Raw genomic sequence first — 21,617 nt, 5'->3', positions numbered from 1 at the left:
TAAATGGTCGGCCCCTTATTCTGAGACTATGTCCCCTAGTTTTAGTTCCCCCATGAGCGGAAAAATCCTCTCTATATCCACCTTTTCGACCCCTCTCATTATTTTATAGGTTTCGATAAGATCACCTCTCATTCTTCTGAACTCCAATGAGTATAGGCCCAACCTACTCAAAATATCTTCATAAGTCAATCCCCTCATCTCCAGAATCAACCTAGTGAACCTTCTCTGAACAGTCTCCAATGCAAGTATATCCTTCCTTAAATACGGAGACCAAAACTGTACGCAGTACTCCAGGTGTGGCCTCACCAATACCCTGTACAGTTGTAGCAGGACTTCTCTGCTTTTGTACTCTATTCCCCTTGCAATAAAGGCCAACATTCCATTTGTCTTTGTGATTATTTGCTGTACCTGCATCCTAACTTTTTGTGTTTCATGTACAAGGACCCCCAGATCCCTCTGTACTGCAGCACTTTGCAATTTTTCTCCATTTAAATTATAATTTGTTTTTCTATTTTTTTTGCCAAAGTGGATAACCTTACATTTTCCCACATTGTACTCCAAGCCAGCAAATCGGCGGCCAAGCCAGTGGCCTGGTACCCAAGAGGGGATGCCAGGCTGCCTATTGGTGGCCTGGCCAAACCTGGGGGCATAATTGTCGGGCCGACATGGCAGTCGGCTGACAAAACAAACATGGCGGCAGCGGCAGTGCACCCTCCCCTTTAAGGAAAGCTGCACCACCGTTGAAGAAGGCCACAGGCTCACTGGACCACCAGGGAAAAACAGGTTTTGGCACCACCGGGCGAGTCGAAGATTTTCAGAGGGGAATGTCACCGTCGGGGGGGAAGGTGGGGGGCGAGTAGGTCGGCGGTGCACAAGGTGATGAAGTGTTTGCCATGGATCGGCAGCAGCAGAGCGATGGCGGGGGGCGAGATCGGGGCACTACCGGGAAAACTCGGGAGGGCAATTGGGCTATCAGCGGCCATTCCACGAAAAGTCGGCGGCCACTGCACTCCGCAGCGTGGCGGCCGATTTGCAGTGGCAACAGGCCTTAAGGAGAGGGGCAATTTCGGCCCCTAACTGTCTAATCAACCTGATCAGATTAGTGATGTGAAGCATTTTGGTTTCTTTCATGCAGCTTTTGGATGTTACTGTTCAGAGTGCCAGTTCATAGGATTGTGGAGCCAGTGGTCTCCTGGTGTGTTTCTTGGACTGGTACGTAGCTTTTCCTTAGTGCCAGTCTATAGAAAATTGCCTGCTTGACACTTCTGCTCAGAGTTTGATAGCCAGTCCCTAGAAATATCTATTAAAAGAAAAAATGCACAAAGTCTAACTATTTGCAATAAATCAAGCTTAAATTAAATTACCACATATTTTGACATTGGGGAAATGTTTCCTCTTTGTATTTGTACTGAAATTGTAAATGTATTCTTTTTGCATACATTTATGAGCAAAGGAATTTAGTGAACAACAGAAATATTCCATCATTGGGGTTACAATGCAATTTTTTTTAAAACAAAGGAAATTATATTAGTTCATGGTTAAACTTTGCAGAAAGATTAAAATTTTGAGATTTATGTGTACACACACAGCTGAACTCACCCCATAATGGGCTCCTAAATCGGCGCAGCCCGGACCTGGACGCCCGTTTTTCGCGCCACAAAGTGCGCCTAAAAAAAACTCACCTATTCTCCGGCTCCCTGCAGGTCTTCTGGAGCTGGGCGCGGCGCAGCATGAGCTGTGTTCAGCGGAGCCAGGTCCCTGCGCTGAAAACAGTGCCGGGACCTCTGCATATGCGCGCTACAGTGGGCACGCATGTGCAGTAGCTCCAGGCGCCCAAAACTGTGGGAAGGCCGGAAGCACGCAGCCCCTAGCCCTGGCCGAATGGCCTCACTGGGGCTGCGTGCATAAGGCTCATCTCCCACCCGACCCGACTTGACTCCCGCTCCCCGGACCGGACCCGACCTCCGCCCCCTCCCCCGGCGACCTGACCTCCGACGCCTCCCACCCCTCCCGGCGACCCAACCTCCGCTCCCCCGCCCCGGCGAACCGATCTCTGCTCCCCTCCCCCCCGCCCCCCCCCCCCCCATGGTGAACTGACCTCCACTCCCCCTGCCCCCCCCCCCCCCCCGGTGACACGACTTCCGCTCTCACTCCCCCAACCCAACCCGACCTCCGCTCCCCCCCCCCAACCCGACCCGACCTCCGCTCCCCCCATTCCCGGTGAACCGACCTCCGCTCCCCTCCCCCCACCCCCCCGCCGGTGAACCGACCTCCGCTCCCCCCCGCACCTCCTGCTGGCCTACAGGCCCCGACCGCACTCGCTCACGGGAGTCCCGCCATCGGAACCCCTCATGAAACGCACGCTCAAGATGCGGCTGTCCCTCATTCACCCAGCCCTGGCAGACATTGTTGAGGGCAAGCGTCAGTCCCAAACCGAGCTCCATGATCGAGGCTCAAAGGGGGAGGTGTATAGAAATAGATGACCCGGTATTTGTTCTTAACCATGCTTTGGGACCCAAATGGCTTGAGGGCACCGTAATTGGCAAAGAAGGAATCAGGATCATGGTGGTCAGACTAAACAATGGGCAGATATGCCGCAAACATTTGGACCAAGTAAAGATAAGGTTCAGTGCAGACACGGAAGAACTGGAAGAAGAGCATGATGAGGCAGCACCCACACCACTGCCAGTGCACGAGCAACAAAGACAGCCCTCAGCATACAAAGTCCCTACGGCCAGCCCGGACAGGCCGGAATCACCTCAAGTGACAGAGATGCGTGCTGAGACTCAGCCACCAGAGTCACAACTGCGGCGCTCCACGAGAGAGCGCCGACCACCCGATAGACTTAACCTCTGAAACTAAAAGACCTAAGGGGGGAGGTGATGTCATGTATTTCACCATCTTGCAATGACTATAAGCATGTAACTGTAACTCATGCATACTGTACCTGTACCCTTGTAATGCACACCCTGACCACAGGGAGTGAGCTCCTCACCTGGGCTTCCAGATATAAAAGGGGAGGTCCCACCCAGGATCTGTACTCTTCAGTCCTAGAAATAAAGTGAAGGTCACAGAGTGACCGTGTCTGATATATCCATGCCTCGTGTGAGTTTGTAACAAAGTGCAGAGACATTACAGGCAGAACCTCTGGAGAAATGGTGTAACCTCCTTATATAAAAGAAAATGGTGGTTCTGCTGATACCGTCACGCTGCTCCAATGTGAATTATGGTGAAGGTGCCGTAATGTTTTAATAATGCCAGAAAATGTAGCCATACTTGGGCTGTTTGGATCTGTCTCATAATTATTGGCTCCATTGATGCTTTTCACGGTCAGAAAGCATCTTAATATTGTATTAAATCTATTTGAGAAAATACAAATTGGCATAAATTGTTGACACTTGAAAATAGTCTCCTAAATGATTAAATAAATAATTTTCTGATTAACTGAATTGGTCATTTCTTAACTGAGGCTAGACTTTCCGCAAAAGAACGTATTCTGCAATATTTTATTCAAATAATTCTGACAATTGTGCTCAACATCAAACAGTCGCTGTAAATATGTAAATGATTTTTTATGTCAGATGTAATGCTTATTGTACAGTTTCCTTGAGCTGGATTAACTATTTTCAGATAAACTTGAAATCCCAGAGATGAGCTATGTAAAGAAGAATAAATACTGCAACCTAATCAAGAGTCAAATGACATTAGAATACAACTGAAAAAGTCTGTGAACGCCAGATGAACCTTAGGATTAGATTACAGCTTTCAATTTACTTCCAGGGATTTCATTTATTTTAAGTGAATTCACCCCCCCCGCCCCTCCTCGACATATCCAACTTTTTTGTAAACGCTTCTAGTTTCTTGTCATTTCAGAAGCTCCATTGCAGTCTTTAATGATGTCAACCCATTCCCTATAGAGATATAATTATGGTACATTTATCAGAAAATCATTTGCAGTGAATTACACAATATACCTTACACAATATACAATAAAACAAAGTTACTTATGAAAAGTGGCTGTAAAATGAGTTCTGTGGGTCTAGGAAGGGCTCCTAATTAATTCTGAAGCAATTCTACTACATGATGCACTGATGACACTGGAATCTTACATTTGCTAAATGATGGATAACATGTCAAGTGCTGCTTAATTATCACAAGTGCTGATGTTGAGTGACCCTGATGTATAATTACCTAATTATTGCTTCTGGACCCATTTGTTGGATGTTTATGCTTCTGAATTACTTTTCCAGGGAGAGGTATGCAGCAATTTTCCTTTTGAGTGAAGTGCAAAAACATGAATAATTTTAACTTTATTTTTATTACAGGGCCATAATGGAACATAAGGAACTGTTAAAGGTACCATGGGATTGGCAGATAGGTGAGATTTTATTTTTCATATACTACTATTCAGGTGCAGTAATTCATTTGTTTTTGACGTTCAGGCTTCCAAACCAGAACAATTGATTGAATAACAAAAACGTTTATGGGTCAAAGGATGTGATTAGGAGTGTACCACTTGTCCTTCTGCTTTCCCCTTCTGTTCCTCGCAAACCAATAATTAATGTGCCTATTTACTTTGTGGACATGATATATAGGAGTGCAGAACATCTGGGCTTCAGATAGTGTGATAACACAACAACAACTTGCATTATATAGGGCTTTTAACCTAGTAAACTGACCTAAGGCGCTTTACAGGAGCGTTCTCAAACAAAATTTGACGTATAGCCACAGAAGGAGATATTAGTACAGGTGACCAAAAGCTTGTAAGGAGCATCTTAAAGAAAGAAAGAGAGGTAGAGAGGTGGGGAGGTTTAGGGAGGAAATTCAAGAGCCGAGGCAGTTAGAAACATAGAAATGCAGAAAATAGGTGCAGGAGTAGGCCATTCGGCCCTTCGAGCCTGCACCACCATTCAATAAGATCATGGCTGATCATTCAACTTCAGTACACCTTTCCTGCTTTCTCTCCATACCCCTTGATCCCTTTAGCAGTAAGGGCCATATCTAACTCCATTTTGAATATATCTAATGAACTGGCCTCAACAAATTTCTGTGGTAGAGAATTTCACTGGTTCACCACTCTCTGGGTGAAGAAGTTTCTTCTCATCTCGGTCCTAAATGGCTTACCCCTTATCCTTAGACTGTGACCCCTGGTTCTGGACTTCCCCAACATTGGGAACATTCTTCCTGCATCTAACCTGTCTAAACCCGTCAGAATTTTAAACGTTTCCATGAGGTCCCCTCTCATTCTTCTGAACTCCAGTGAATACAAACACAGTTGATCCAGTCTTTCTTGATAGGTCAGTCCCACCATCCCGGGAATCAGTCTGGTAAATCTTTGCTGCACTCCCTCAATAGCAAGAATGTCCTTCCTCAAGTTAGGAGACCAAAACTGTACACAATACTCCAGGTGTGGCCTCACCAAGGCCCTGTACAACTGTAGCAACACCTCCCTGCCCCTGTACTCAAATCCCCTCGCTATGAAGGCCAACATGCCATTTTCTTTCTTAACCGCCTGCTGTACCTGCATGCCAACCTTCAATGACTGATGTACCATGACACCCAGGTCTCGTTGCACCTCCCCTTTTCCTAATCTGTCACCATTCAGATAATAGTCTGTCTCTCTGTTTTTACCACCAAAGTGGATAACCTCACATTTATCCACATTATACTTCATCTGCCATGCATTTGCCCACTCACCTAACCTATCTGCAGCCTCATAGCATCCTCCTCGCAGCTCACACTGCCACCCAACTTAATGTCATCCGCAAATTTGGAGATACTACATTTAATCCCCTCGTCTAAATCATTAATGTACAATGTAAACAGCTGGGGCCCACCTTGCGGTACCCCACTAGTCACTGCCTGCCATTCTGAAAAGTACCCATTTACTCCTACTCTTTGCTTCCTGTCTGACAACCAGTTCTCAATCCACGTCAGCACACTACCCCCAATCCCATGTGCTTTAACTTTGCACATTAATCTCTTGTGTGGGACCTTGTCGAAAGCCTTCTGAAAGTCCAAATATACCACATCAACTGGTTCTCCTTTGTCCACTTTACTGGAAACATCCTCAAAAAATTCCAGAAGATTTGTCAAGCATGATTTCCCTTTCACAAATCCATGCTGATTTGGACCTATCATGTCACCATTTTCCAAATGCGCTGCTATGCCATCCTTAATAATTGATTCCATCATTTTACCCACTACTGAGGTCAGGCTGACCGGTCTATAATTCCCTGTTTTCTCTCTCCCTCCTTTTTTAAAAAGTGGGGTTACATTGGCTACCCTCCACTCGATCGGAACTGATCCAGAGTCAATGGAATGTTCGAAAATGACTGTCAATGCATCTGCTATTTCCAAGGCCACCTCTTTAAGTACTCTGGGATGCAGTCCATCAGGCCCTGGGGATTTATCGGCCTTCAATCCCATCAATTTCCCCAACACAATTTCCCGATTAATAAAGATTTCCCTCAGTTCCTCCTCCTTACTAGACCCTCTGACCCCTTTTATATCTGGAAGGTTGTTTGTGTCCTCCTTAGTGAATACCGAACCAAAGTACTTGTTCAATTGGTCTGCCATTTCTTTGTTCCCCGTTATGACTTCCCCTGATTCTGACTGCAGGGGACCTACGTTTGTCTTTACTAACCTTTTTCTCTTTACATACCTATAGAAACTTTTGCAATCCGCCTTAATGTTCCCTGCAAGCTTCTTCTCGTACTCCATTTTCCCTGTCCTAATCAAACCCTTTGTCCTCCTCTGCTGAGTTCTAAATTTCTCCCAGTCCCCGGGTTCGCTGCTATTTCTGACCAATTTGTATGCCACTTCCTTGGCTTTAATACTATCCCTGATTTCCCTTGATAGCCACGGTTGAGCCACCTTCCCTTTTTTATTTTTATGCCAGACAGGAATGTACAATTGTTGTAATTCATCCATGCGGTCTCTAAATGTCTGCCATTGCCCATCCACAGTCAACCTCTTAAGTATCATTCGCCAATCTATCCTAGCCAATTCACGCCTCATACCTTCAAAGTTACCCTTCTTTAAGTTCTGGACCATGGTCTCTGAATTAACTGTTTCATTCTCCATCCTAATGCAATTAGAGGAGTGCAGAGATCTCGGAGGGTTGTAGGGCTGGGGGAGATTGCAGATTTGGAAGGGCGAGGTATTGGAGAGATTTGAAAACAAGGATGAGATTTTTTTAATTGAGATGTTGTCGGACCAGGAGCCAATGCAGATACAAAATAAATGGGAGTCAATTTGGAATACCAATGGAGAATATGTTATTTTCCAGCACTTTATAATCTATCTGTCGAATCCTTTTTGGGCAGGCTCCATTTGCTAGATGCTACACTATCATGATTCAAATACTTTATATTCTTCCTTCTGTTCACACATGTGGGACTTCACGGTGCAGGGCAGGTTCTAAGCGACATATCAGTGCTATATAAGTGACAATAGCAATCTGATATGGCAGTAAAGCTGTAGTATAACTTGTTCTAATACACCTTGCAAAATTCTCATTACCCTATGTGTTTTAAGCATGATTGGCTTTCCATCCCACAGCAAATTGACTTCAAGATTCTTACTTTTAAATCCCTGCATAGCTCTCCCATCCTATCTAAGTGATCTCCTCCATATGTCCCCACATACACCCTCCACTTGTCCCATTTAAATTTACTCTTTGCTCCCCATTCCACTATTTGTGGCTGCTCTTTCAATCACAATACCCAAACTATCTGGAACTTCCTCCCTCCAAGCCTGCCTTCAAAAGTGCCCTCAAATCTCTTCTGATTGGTCATGCTTTTGATACCTTTTCCATTTTCCCTTTATCTCCTCCTGTTCAATGTTCAGTCTTTGCTCCTTCATATAAATCTTTCTGAAATTTTTCTGCACTTAAATTGTCCTGAACGCTAGTCATGAAGTTATGACTCTATGAAGATCTAACTGTAAACATATAACATGAAAAGCACCCTTTTATTTTGCGCTCCTTAAATCAGTACAGAGCTGAGTTAATTCACTGTAGTGTGACTGTTCACTGTTTGACAAGATGTGGCCTTCAAATTGTTAACATCGCTAAAAGATGTTGACACCTCACAATCCACTATCCCTTTTAAAAGCGATGTTTTGACTATTATTAATTTAGAGTTTATTTCCTATCTCAAATCTAAACCAAAAAAAATCTTGCATGTACTTTTAATAATCAAACACTAATTGAAGTTTTTGGCATGTTAGCTTTGGTTGTGCAAATTCATGTTAGTGATTGATTATGCAGAGTAATTTTATAAAATGTAAAAGTCAGCATAGACGTTCCCTATTTCATACGAAAATAACACATAACTGGTGTGTTATCAATGCCCTTGAATAATATTCGTAAGATAAGATCATGCCTGGGGCTTGGCAGTGCAGTGGATTCTGTCAGATTGCCACATCTTCAAGGTGAAATGATAACTAATACTCACTGACCATCTTTATATAACAGGTGTTTTGATAACTTCTGCCAGTCAAATTGATGTTATTACACTTCAGTGTGTAACCAAATTTATCATTTAGTGCAATAACATATGAACTACTTCACCTTCCCTGACTGCTGACAAAATAATGCTGTATTCTGATACTTATGAGCTGATGGATGAAACCAAGGCATTGCAGTGATGCAGTGCACTAGAGCATTAATACTCTGTGCCACAGATGGCAGAATGCAAGATAATGCCCACAATTGCTCACAAAACACATTTCCAATCTCAGCCATGTTGTCAGGAGGAGATGCCAACCATAAGCCAAGCAGTTCTTTATAGGGAAGGGTGAGAAATGCAGAAGGCAAGACACTGCAGGTAGGTCTCTTGCACATCCAAGTCAACAGATCAAGAGCTGAACCGGCAGATATTTGGGACCAGATTGCCTGCCAACCTCTCTTGGAAGCGGAATGTGAGAAGAGTATACAAGAAATTACAAAAGTGGGAGAACAAATTCTGTTTATAAAATCTCCACATATCCTGAGGTAAATTTTCTTTTTCCCAGTAAGAGCTATGGGGCTGAAATTGTATCTTGATTTCTCCATTTCTCGAGGTAAAAAAGTCCGCTTTCACGGAGCTATGTCCCGCACCCCAAGGGCACCTGAAATGTGTCCAATGCCATATTGGCTCAGGCGATATGCAGGCATACATGGCTGTGACCTTCAAAAGGCATTAGGACCAGGAATATGCTAAACTGGGGCCTTGTACCTGTTTAAGGATGCCTCTCCAAAATTGGTCAGAAACTTAGCAGAACGTGTGCAGGGCATGCTCCGCTCAGTTTTTCTGGTTCCATCTGCGGCCTGATTAGTAGTCCTTATAAAAAGGCTAAACAGAAAGGAACTGGCCAGTGGGCTAACATCGCCACCAGAAAGGTAGTTTTTTTTCTTTTTAGCTTACTTTAATGTGGATCCAGTTAGTGCTCCTCCTGGCTCAGTAGCACTGCTGCTGGTCGCTACCACCCCACACTCATCCTCTGCTGTTTGCCTTTCTCCATGTGGACTTCCCTGAGGGCAGGTGTTGGCATCACAGCCGCTCAAATCGGACCAGTGGAAACTGTTGAGCTGCCTCATGGGCCCCGACAGGTGCTTGTAGCTTGCTGGAATTATTCAGCTAACGCCAAAGGCCAGATTTCAGACAAACCTCAAGCCTCCAGCTTTTGACCATTTCAGACCCAAAATCGGGCCTAAACAAATTTCTTCCCCTATGTCCCAAATAGAAGGACAACCATGGGCACATGTTCCCAGATTCTCGATAGTGCTCTTCCTGAGTGCTGAAGATGAAAATATACCCTCACCTATCCTACTTAGCTTATATCATGTGAAGCAGTCCATAAACCATGCTGCCAGCTGACGATTTGGGCAGAGATACTTAGAAAAATTAATTACTGGAACTAAAACTGAAAATGTTAGAAATTAACTGCAGGTCAGGCAGTAGCTGAAAGAGAAAATAGGATGGCCTTTCAAGTGAATTTGCATGAAAGGTCCTACCCATAAATGTTAATGTTTTTTTCTAGTTCAGATCCTGATCAATTTGCCAGGTATTTTCAGCATTTTCCGTTTTAATTACAGTCTGAGCACTTCTAATTCCCAGCATCACTCCTTGCACACACAAAACCACGGGACGTCAGTATCTAGGAAACCATTATAAGTCAGGATTGGCTAAACAAAAACAGCACAAAGCAAAGGTTGTTAATGCAGGGAATTTCAGGCACTGTGTCAAGCATCACGCACTCCCAGCACAGATATAAAATAATTAGATGCAGATATATACTCCTGGTTCAACAATGGGAACCTATACAGGGTGACAAAGGGAAGTAGAATGGGGGTAGAAACAAAAGATAGAAAGAAGAAAAGTAAAAGTGGAGGGCAGAGAAACCCAAGGCAAAAATCAAAAAGGGCCACATTACAGCAAAATTCTAAAGGGGCAAAGTGTGTGAAAAATACAAGCATGAAGACTCTGTGCCTCAATGCGAGGAGTATTTATAATAAGATGGACGAATTAACTGCGCCGACAGCTAAAAATGAATATGATATAATTGGCATTATGGAGACATGGCTCCAGAGTGACCAAGACTGGGAACTCAACATCCAGGGGTATTCAACATTTAGGAAGGATAAACAGAAAGTAAAAGGAGGTGGGGTAGTGGTGTGTGATATATTCACAGAGCACAGCACATACAGCTTCCTAACATGGCAGGCAGCTCTCTCGGAAGTCTCCGGCAATCTGCCGGTTCTGTTTATTATTAACTCTGCACTTGCAGTACACAATATGTCCACATCCACTGTGTGGAGCTACAAACATTACAAGCTTACAGACATTACACATTGCTGGTAAAAAAGGAAATTAATGCAATAGTAAGGAAGGACATTAGCTTGGATGATGTGAAATCTGTATGGGTAGAGCTGTGGAATACCAAAGGGCAGAAAACGCGATTGGGAGTTGTGTACCAAACATAGTAGTGAGGTTGGGGACAGCATCAAACAAGAAATTAGGGATGCATGCAATAAGGGTACAGCAGTTATCATGGGCGACTTTAATCTACATTATAGATTGGGCTAAGCAAACTGGTAGCAATACGGTGGAGGAGGATTTCCTGGAGTGTATTAGGGATGGTTTTCTAGACCAACATGTCGAGGAACCAACTAGAGGGCTGGCCATCCTAGACTGGGTGATGTGTAATGAGAAAGGACTAATTAGCAATCTTGTTGTGCAAGGCCCCTTGTGGAAGAGTGACCATAATATGGTAGAATTCTTTATTAAGATGGAGAGTGACACAATTAATTCAGAGACTAGGGTCCTGAACTTAGGGAAAGGTAACTTTGATGGTGTGAGATGTGAATTGGCTAGAACAGACTGGCGAATGATACTTAAAGGGTTGACGGTGGAAAGACAATGGCAGACATTTAAAGATCACATGGATGAACTTCAACAATTGTACATCCCGGTCTGGAGTAAAAATAAAACGGGGAAGATGGCTCAACCGTGGCTAACAAGGGAAATTAAGGATAGTGTTAAATCCAAGGAAGAGGCATATAAATTGGCCAGAAAAAGCAGCACACCTGAGGACTGGGAGAAATTTAGAATTCAGCAGAGGAGGGCAAAGGGTTTAATTAGGAGGGGGAAAATAGAGTGTGAGAGGAAGCTTGCTGGGAACATAAAAACTGACTGCAAAAGCTTTGTTAGATATGTGGAGGAAAAGGTTAGTGAAGACAAAAGTAGGTCCCTTGCAGTCAGAATCAGGTGAATTTATAATGGAGAACAAAGAAATGGCAGACCAATTGAACAAATACTTTGTTTCTGTCTTCACGAAGGAAGACACAAATAACCTTCTGGAAATACTAGGGAACAGAGGGTCTAATGAGAAGGAGGAACTGAAGGAAATCCTTATTAGTCAGGAAATTGTGTTCGGGAAATTGGTGGGATTGAAGGCCGATAAATCCCCACGGCTTGATAGCCTGCATCCCAGAATACTTAAGGAAGTGGCCCTAGAAATAGTGGGTGCATTGGTGATCATTTTCCAGCAGTCTATTGACTCTGGATCAGTTCCTATGGACTGGAAGGTAGCTAATGTAACACCACTTTTTAAGAAAGGAGGGAGAGAGAAAGCGGGGAATTATAGACCGGTTAGCCTGACATCAGTGGTGGGGAAAATGTTGGATTCAATTATTAAAGATGAAATAGCAGAGCATTTGGCAGGCAGTGACGGGATCGGTCGAAGTCAGCATGGATTTATGAAAGGGAATTCATGCTTGACAAATCTTCTAGAATTTTTTGAGGAGGTAACTAGTAGAGTGGACAGAGGAGAACCAGTGGATGTGGTGTATTTGGACTTTCAAAAGGCTTTTGACAAGGCCCCACACGAGAGATTGGTGTGCAAAATTAAAGCACATGGTATTGAGGGTAATGTATTGACATGGATAGAGAACTGGTTGCCAGACAGGAAGCAGAGAGTCGGGATAAACGGGTTCTTTTCAGAATGGCAGGCAGTGACTAGTGGGGTGCCGCAGGGCTCAGTGCTGGGACCCCAGATATTTACAATATACATCAATGATTTAGATGAAGGAATTGAGAGTAATATCTCCAAGTTTGCAGATGACACTTAGCTGGGTGGCGGTGTGAGCTGCGAGGAGGATGCCAAGAGGCTGCAGGGTGACTTGGACAGGTTACGTGAGTGGGCAAATGCATGGCAGATACAGCATACTGTGGATAAATGTGAGCTTATCCATTGGTGGCAAAAACACCAAGAGGGAATATTATCTGAATGGTGACAGATTAGGAAAAGGGGAGGTGCAACGAGACCTGGGTTTCATGGTACATCAGTCATTAAAAGTTGGCATGCAGGTATAGCAGGCGGTGGAGAAGGCAAATGGCATGTTGGCCTTCATAACTAGGGGATTTGAGTATCGGAGCAGGGAGGTCTTACTGCAGTTGTTCAGGGTCTTGGTGAGGCTTCACCTGGAATATTGTGTTCAGTTTTGGTCTCCTAATCTGAGGAAGGACATTCTTGCTATTGAGGGAGTGTAGCAAAGGTTCACCAGACTGATTCCTGGGATGGCTGGACTGACATTTGAGGAGAGACTGGATCAAGTGGGCCTGTATTCACTGAAGTTTAGAAGAATAAGAGGGGAACTCATAGAATCATATAAAATACTGACGGGACTGGACAGGTTAGATGCAGGAAGAATGTTCCCGATAATGGGGAAGTCCAGAACCAGGGGACATAGTCTAAGGATAAGGGGTAAGCCATTTAGGACCGAGATGAGGAGAAACATCTTCACTCAGAGAGTTGTTAACGTGTGGAATTCCCTCCCGCAGAGAGTTGTTGATGCTAGTTTGTTAGATATATTCAAGAGGGAGTTAGATATGGCCCTTAAGGCTAAAGGGATCAAGGGGTATGGAGAGAAAGCAGGAAGGGGATACTGAGGTGAATGATCAGCCATGATCTTATTCAATGGTGGTGCAGGCTCGAAGGGCCGAATGGCCTACTCCTGCACCTATTTTCTATGTCTCTATGTTCTATGTGCATCAGACTCAACTCAAAATCGGAAAGGCATTCCCTACTCTACCAATGTGACAGTTTCTCATTTTCCAACATATTGCGTCCCCAATAAGATTGCTAAATTAGAAACTGTACTGTTTTGTGGATCCACTCTCACTAGGAACAGGATTGAGACTGTCCTACTCATTTCATATAGGATCCTTACAGGGAGCAGAAAGATGGGACTTTCAACCCAGCAGTCTGGCCTGAATATGTCATGTCCCAGAAGTGAAAACCCACTGCACCACGCAATCTTCCAAGTCTTTAGTTATTATAAAATAAAGTGATGGAAATTTCTTTAAAGTACTGAGAGGGCCGTCTCTCCTTGTCTGAAAATGTTGTTCACATCTTTAGTTTAAAAATTGACTGTTCTCCCACAGTAAATTAATAGATAAACATCAACTGCAGAGAAGTAATAATTCACCGAGCTGGATTGCTCCCGGTCCCACCGGCGTGGTGCATGGGGACCCGGGAGACGGCGGGAAACCTGGAATGTTGCTGTGGAGTTTAAACTAACTCCACGGTGTATGTGCGACATCAGGGATGGGTTCCCCACCTAGAAGTCAGCCTGATTGATAGGCTGCCTTCCAGTCATGTGGGGAACTTGGAGAAGGAGGCCACAGCAATAGGTAAGTGCTGGACCCAGGATGGTAGGGGCGGAGTGTCCGATCTCCCTAGGGTGTCCGATCCAGGCCGACTTCCATCCCTCCTGAGTGAAAGGTGAGAGTGGGAGGGTTAGGGTTGGGGTGCACATTTTTCAACTTTCACTTCCCCGCCTCATGCCTCCAACCCATTCATTCTTACCTTAGTAAATTCCGGCCCTAGTTTTATTGACTGGATTTAAACTGCTGGCCAAACAATATTGACACATAAGCTACCATGATGTATTTTTTGAGATTCATCATTATGTACTTAAGTTTCTGAGAAATTGTATTTGGCAACATTAAAAAATAGAAATGAAAAAAATTATTTACTTCAGATATTTTTCCTTTGAAGTCCTTTAACCCCCATAATGAAAGTGTGCTCTACACATTCCTTACAAGCACAACCATACCTAAATATGAATGCTGATACAAGAGTATAAATTTACATGTTGATGTCATTCTATCATCTATTGCTATGAACAAATGACCTATTTACTTTCCATCTGTGCTTGTGCTTTCCCACTAGAAAATATTATTTGCAAAACACTGTGCCAGTGCTTCTTTTTAAAAAGGGAAAGCTAACAGATATAATAAAGGTGGAAACATTTGGGAAGCAATATGTTCCAAAAGTGACTGAATAATGAGACATGGCATTAATTATCTGAGCATGCAAAATATTATGGGAAAAATCCTCTAACTTTGAAAAGCAAAATTAAACATTTATTTTTCTTTGTTTTATCCCCTCATTAACACTGAAACAATCCCATTGGTTTCCACAATATGTATTCAAAGGTTGATATCTTTTTCTGTGTTGTTTTACTGGTTATGCCCTTTGGATTATACTCATTCAAGTTGGAGCTGCTCATTAAGTAGTCTGACAACACTCTAGTGAATGGATCATTGAAACTGACAGCTTCAGCTGCCTTCAAAGAGCTTTGAAACTGCATCAATTGTGTTTCCTTTTATTTTGGAAAACTTCCTAATTCCTTTTCTGCTCTTTTCTCCAGGGTTGCTGTATGTGGGTTTCAGTGCCTGTATGTTCGGTCTATACAGCTTCATGCCTGTAGTCATTAAACGAAGCAGTGCCACCGCTGTCAACCTCTCCCTATTAACGGCAGATATTTACAGTCTGTTTTGTGGGTTATTCCTTTTCCACTACAAGGTATGTTAATTAAATTTAATATGTCACTCACAGGGCTACATTAGTTTGGGAAGTATAATAGGTGTTGACCTGTACTTTTACTGAATAGTCTATGAATTGTGTGCCTGATAGCTTTGCTACAAATACAAAGGAAAGGTTATTTCTCTGCACAAAAATGGACATTGGTATTCTGTCAACTTTGTTTTACCAGAAGATGCAGGAGTTCTACATAACTGAAACATGACTTACTGTGCTGTCAACACATAATAATGCAAATTCATTTCTCATCATTCCTGTCAGAATGAGTGCTCTCATGCTTAGTAATTGATTCCTTATATTTTTTTTCAATTCTGAGATCCAAGGTATGATCTCTGGTTTATGCTGAGTTAATAGATCTCAGCTGAGGCAGTGGCTGGGACAGTGCAATTAGCCTCAGCACCCCTGAGCTTGGGAGTGCTGAAAGCAGTTAATAGTTCCTGTACCAAATTGTGCTCCAGTGATCCCTGCTGGAAAGTACCTACATGTGACAGATGTGGGGAGGATCAGGTTCATACGTGATGCCTCATGCTGTCAAATAGCCTGCTGACTCTCACTGTCTAGGCTCACACATTGGACAAGACACTGTAGAACAGCGAACACCTGTGGAACTGCACCCCAGCGTGACTCACTGCCTTTAGAAAGGGAACAAAATTCAGTGGGAAATGGGAAACTGCCACTCCAACACATCCTCACACCAAGTGTGGGATATGGGTTTGCGCCAATCAGCCTCCACTGAAATCCAAAGCTTCTCAAAGAAAGAAAGGCAAAACCATTGGATAAGCCACTCGTGCTCAGTGGGGTAAAACTCTTTAATGTAAGCCAGAGAATGTCTGATTTTTCTCTCTATTTAATAGAATGAAATTGTACATTTCAAAACTACATGTTCCCAAACTGCACTTCCACGTGAAATCTGTAGTGGATCATTAGTTACAAAGTAAACCGGCATTCTCACATTGATGCTTATAATATAACTTCTGGGCTGTGTTAATTGTGAATTAATTTTGAGTTTATGGAACATATGGTGTTGTAATGTGAACTTCTGGGATCTGCCTGGTATCAGTGCCTACTGCAGCTAAAACAAGGTCTTGTACTGTTCTGAGATCATGAGTAGTCTGAGAAGACACCAGAGATCTAAGAAGTGAGTTCCTGGTGCTTAATTGCACAATTTGCTTTAGTGTTAGCAATGTAGACCCAAACCGAATTATATTTTGTGCTGTAGTAATAAGCTATACAAATCACAGAACTCCTGGTTGGACAACGATGGTATTCCTTGACTAGGGTGTAAAATAAATTCGCTAGGAACCCAGCTTCTGATTGCTAATCTTTGACTCCTGTTAGAAACACACATCTGTGGATGTCAGATGAGGATATAATTGGGCTTAACTGTGATGAATTCCACAGTTGAATAGCCTTCCAACTTTCCATTTTTAGGTTACTACATGGATCATGATTACTAGAGCAGGATATCAAAGAGCTCCTGTCCGAATTATACTCCAACACAAGTCAGGAGAATACAAGATATGGGTTTAGAAATCTGATCGTGTCACACTCATTGTATAGGTGTAAAATGGGTGCCTAAGGATTCAATATGGGGGTTGGCATACGCACGCTCATTCCGCTTTGGAAGTGCACACCCCGCCATATTCGTTCAGGCTCCTCATTAGCTTTCCTAGCTTCATGTCTGGGTATGTTGTAAATTAATTGATTGCTATGATTAGTCAACAACACTATTATCGTGTATCCCCACTGGGAGTACAGCAGTACAGAATTATCCCAATAGATGTGGTATGTATCTCTCTGTCTCCCACCAGTAAAGAATTAGACCTTCATCCAAAGGAGGTTTTTGCTTTCAAAGAGGTTTGGTATTTTTTCCTTTGTCTGGATTTGTATTTGTCATGATATTAAATACATCGGTTGGAAAATTCGATAAGGCCCAAAAATGAGCACGGGGATTTGTGCTGCCTGCTAATTAACATGATTGAAGCACTGAGCTTAGAGCTGAATGCACTGCGGGTTGGCTCAGCGCTCAGCAGCAGCGCTCAGTGTGGGCCCCAATTTCATCCAAAGTGTGAACTCTATTTAAAGCTAGCCTGCAGTGTGAAACGCTGTCTGCACTTCTGAAATGGGAGGTTGCTTTCTAAAAGAAACACCTCATTGTTAGTGTAGCTAAGGAAAGGGGAAGGTACCGATGGCACAACAGGGCAGAGAAAGGGCACCTCGGTTCTCGGATGCTGCACTGGAGACGAAATGAGGAGCCAGATACCCTCCCTGCAGGGGGCCAGGAGGTTCTCCATATAGACTGTAAGAAGGCAGTGGGAGCATGTTGCTGAAGTGGTTAGTGCCATGAGTCTTTTCCCCAGGACTTGGATCCAGTGCCGAAAGAGTGGTCAAAGTGAGTGAATGCATCTTCAAATGCCATATCTGACCAACTGCACCATTAGGCTCTCACATTGCTCAATGCACCACACCCCCTTCAAGAACCTACCAACAATCTCGATCAATCACGACTCATACCTCACAATCATAGCTTCACTTCACCCTCACACACTTACCACTGTTGCCAGCCTCACTTCCACATCTCACACCTTGCACACAATGCCAGCTATTCAACCATAACAGACACATCACCCAAACACATTACATTAAACTCACTAGCACACTTCTCTTTCTCTTGCAAGCCAAAGTAGCACACAACTGGTGCCAGCAGTAGCTAACAGATGGGGGAGAGGGGGGAGTAGGGGGCAGGCGGGCACGGCTGCAGAACCTGACCCAGCTGGTGGAGACAGTGCTGGATATCTATGGAGGGGCTGTCACTGAGGCCGTGGCAACCGATGATAACGGTATGCTCATGCCTAATCCTTCTCACATCCCATTTCCCCCTCATCCCATAATTTCTTCTCATTACAAGCCGCTGATGGGGTAAACATGCACATTTTGCTTCCCCCCACCCCCTCACCATAACCTGACCCTTGTGCCTTTCTCCTTATGGATATCCAAGAACTCCAACCTGCCCAGCCTGTGCAGAAAGAACAAGAGGAGGAGAGTGAAGGAGAAGAAGAGGCACCATCACTCGATGTGACACTCGCAAGCACCAGCTCAGAAAATAGCACTGCGAGAAATTTAGAGGGTAGTATAGAGGTGGGATCTGCATGTGGTAAGCCAGCGGAAAGGGTAGCGCAGGTGCCAGCTTCTCGGAGGGTGAGGTCGCATTCGAGTTCTGCTGCAGAGATGCCAGATGAGGACTTTGATGGGGCAGCCTTCAGAAGAAGGGTGATGAGCATGCACATAGAATTGCTCGGTGCATTGGCCGACCTGCCGGAGAGCCTGAATGCAATGTCGAGGAGCATGGAGGAGTACAGCTCCAACCTTGCACAGGACTTTGCGCAGAACTCGGAGCCCAGAATGGAAGTGATGGGCAACTCCATTAGAGCATTTATGGACCCAACTATGCTGCAGAATGTGATGGATGATGTCTCAGCTTGTAATGGAAGTGATCCAATGTCAGTGCTGCAGTGGAAGCTAGACTTCTGTCACACAAGCTCAGCTTGCTAAGATGCAAGCTCAGACTGCTGCCATCCTGGCTGCGTTTACCGGTGTGAAAAGGGGCTTGCAGGGTGTTACAGCAGTCCAGCAATCTATTCTCCAACGGATTACTAGAATTGCTGAGGCACCACCCTGAGGGAGTGTCAGTGGCTCCGTAGAGCACAAAACTGCTGTCCTCTCTCAGTACTTCCACCACTGTAACTCTGCAAGTGCCCTTGCTGTTGTTTGTCAACTAGCCAGCCCAGACTGCTGCCGCCCATGCTGAAATGGTGCAGCCCACAGCTGGGCCTTCTAGGCCCAGAGCTGCTCAAGGTTGTGCTGCAAGGCCATCTGCAGTCTCGCCCACGGAGAGTCAGCAGCCTTCCACCAGCCATGCTGCAACCACTGGAGTAGCACTTCATAGGAGCATGAGGATAAGCAAAGACACACGACAAACATGCACTAATGGAATGTACAAGGGTGATTAGTTGACTTTGTTATGTCATTTTTGAATTAATCATTTATAAATAATGTTTTGAATGTTTTGTGGTGTCTTTAATTTCTGTTTTGTAATGTTCCATGACAGAGGGATGGAAAGGTGGTGAATTGTTGAGGAACAAGAATCTGGGGGTTTATTCAGGGGAACCGGAGTCAGTTGATGTGCTCACGGACAGTCTGCCTGGAATGGGGATTTGCAGGCGGCCTCCTCCCTTCTTCCTCCTCCTCCTCCTCCTCCTGAGATGGTCGAGAAGCCCATGATGGCAAGGGCTGTGCTCTCATGATGGCCAAGTTATGGAGGGTGCAGCAGACCACCACAAATTGGACACCCGCTCGGTCGAGTACTGGAGGCTCCTCCCGAGCGGAACCATTGCTTGAGCACGCCGATGGTCTGCTTGATGACATCCCTCATGGCAATATGGCTGTCATTTTATGTTTGCTGACCATGAGTGGTGGGATTGTGGAGGAGAATCATCAGCCAGGTATAGAGCAGCTAGCTCTTGTCGCCTAGCAGCCACCCTCCAGTTTGGCGTGATGACTGGAAGATTGCTGGCACAGCAGACTGGTGCCCGAAAAGCCATATGTGCGTAATCGATCACGCCCTGCACCATGGGAAGGCCCGATATCCTGGCAAAGCCACATGTGTGCTCCTCCTGCTGTTTAGAGAGAAGACAATGAAGTCCCTTCTCCTAGAGTACTGAGCCACTGTGACCTCCCAGATGCAGCAATAGATGGCCAACTGCGAGATGTTTGTTATGTCATCTGTTCCAGCCCGGAAGGATCTGCTGGCAAAAAATTCAGGGCCATGGTCACATTGAGAGTCATTGTCACCCTGCATTGAGGCTGCAAGCCTGGATCCAAGAGGTGGCAGAGTTCGGTGACCACCTCCTTGGTGAAGCAAAGCTGCCAAACACACTGCTCCTGGCTTACATGCAGGTAGGAGAAGTGCTCCCTGACAACCCGAGGTGGGTAAGTCCTCCGGCTGAGTGCCCTCCTCACCCTCCTCTTCCTCCCTCTGCAAGCAGCTTGTCCTCTTCTTTTCTGCCTCTGCTCCATCTCCCTGTCATGCTGAAATGCGATAGGGACTGCAAGTAGAGCTCTGCATACTGCCGACGCACGCATGTCCCACTCGCACTACACCCTCAGCAAGATGGCAAACAGCACAGACCGCACCGGAAATGGTGAACACCATTTTATTCTCCAAACCAGCCTTAACTACTGACACTAAAGGTGCCACATTGTGCAGCCATCAATCATTGTATAGCTGATAACGTCTTACGTTTAAACACAATCTGGTATTGGGGTACAGTATGCGAATATACCCATGACCTTGACTTAAACCGACTCCAAGCATAAGTTGAGCAGAGTGTGCAAGTAAATTCTTGAGCAGCTGCTTCTCCAACTCCCTCCTTGCTCCACCATTTTCTGTTTTCATAGGAAGTGACGTCAGATGCATGATTTGTCTTAAAGATTAAGGGCAGATATATAACAGTTTGATGTAGACTGTCACAGCTTTAGGGAAAAGCAACCAGGGCCCCAGACCATGGGGGCGGGAGCCACTAGACTATGCACTAGTGGAAGTCATCCATTGCACAAGAAGTAAGGGGGAGAGGTGGGGGCCATGCCTTAGCTTCTGCCCAGGGGCCCCACGAATCTAACACTGATGGGAATACGCTTTAGCAACACAAGGTGCAAGGAGCACTGGTGCGTTCCTGGTGTGCACCATTGCTATGGATGGAGCAGGGGCAGATGCATGCTGTAACTGTTCTCCAACTGTTTATCAGGTGAGCTGCCGAGTATAGACTGAGGAGCCCACCACTGCTATTTAAGTGATGCTGACCCAGAGACACTGCCGATGCAGTGCGCATCTTTACAATGTGTGGAAGTCCCATCCCGCCATACTTCCATCAGCATTACAGTCAAGCAGAAGATCTAGGCCTAGACATCGATCCTTGGATTTGCTGCCCAGCAGACATTTCCCATAGGCACAGGCTGAAAAGCAATTTTCTGATTCACCTGCCATTATATTTCTCTTAGATCTTGGGAGAAAATATCTTCCAGCGGGAACGGACTTTAGGAATAACGAAATAAATAAAACAATGCTCGGCTGGCTTCCAGTCCATAGGTTATGGTTTTCAATGGGCTCTGCTTGTCATTGAAATAAATGAGGGACTTGCAAGCAATGACATAAGTTCATCATACTGAAGACACTATTCAGGAGT

General features: G+C 44.8%; 1 protein-coding gene across 1 annotated transcript in view; it reads left to right on the top strand.

The window, feature by feature from the left end:
- slc35f1 (solute carrier family 35 member F1) overlaps positions 1-21,617 on the top strand; it is a 491,079-nt gene that overhangs the window by 404,062 nt on the left and 65,400 nt on the right. Inside the window, exons 6-7 of the mRNA XM_070884460.1 lie at positions 4,326-4,378; positions 15,203-15,357. Of these exons, the coding sequence (XP_070740561.1) occupies positions 4,326-4,378; positions 15,203-15,357 (208 nt within the window). The remainder of the gene's footprint in view (positions 1-4,325; positions 4,379-15,202; positions 15,358-21,617) is intronic.

The sequence above is a fragment of the Pristiophorus japonicus genome, chromosome 7 (assembly GCF_044704955.1).
Source record: "Pristiophorus japonicus isolate sPriJap1 chromosome 7, sPriJap1.hap1, whole genome shotgun sequence".
NCBI lineage: Eukaryota > Metazoa > Chordata > Chondrichthyes > Pristiophoridae > Pristiophorus > Pristiophorus japonicus.
This window is presented reverse-complemented; position numbering and strand designations above follow the sequence as displayed.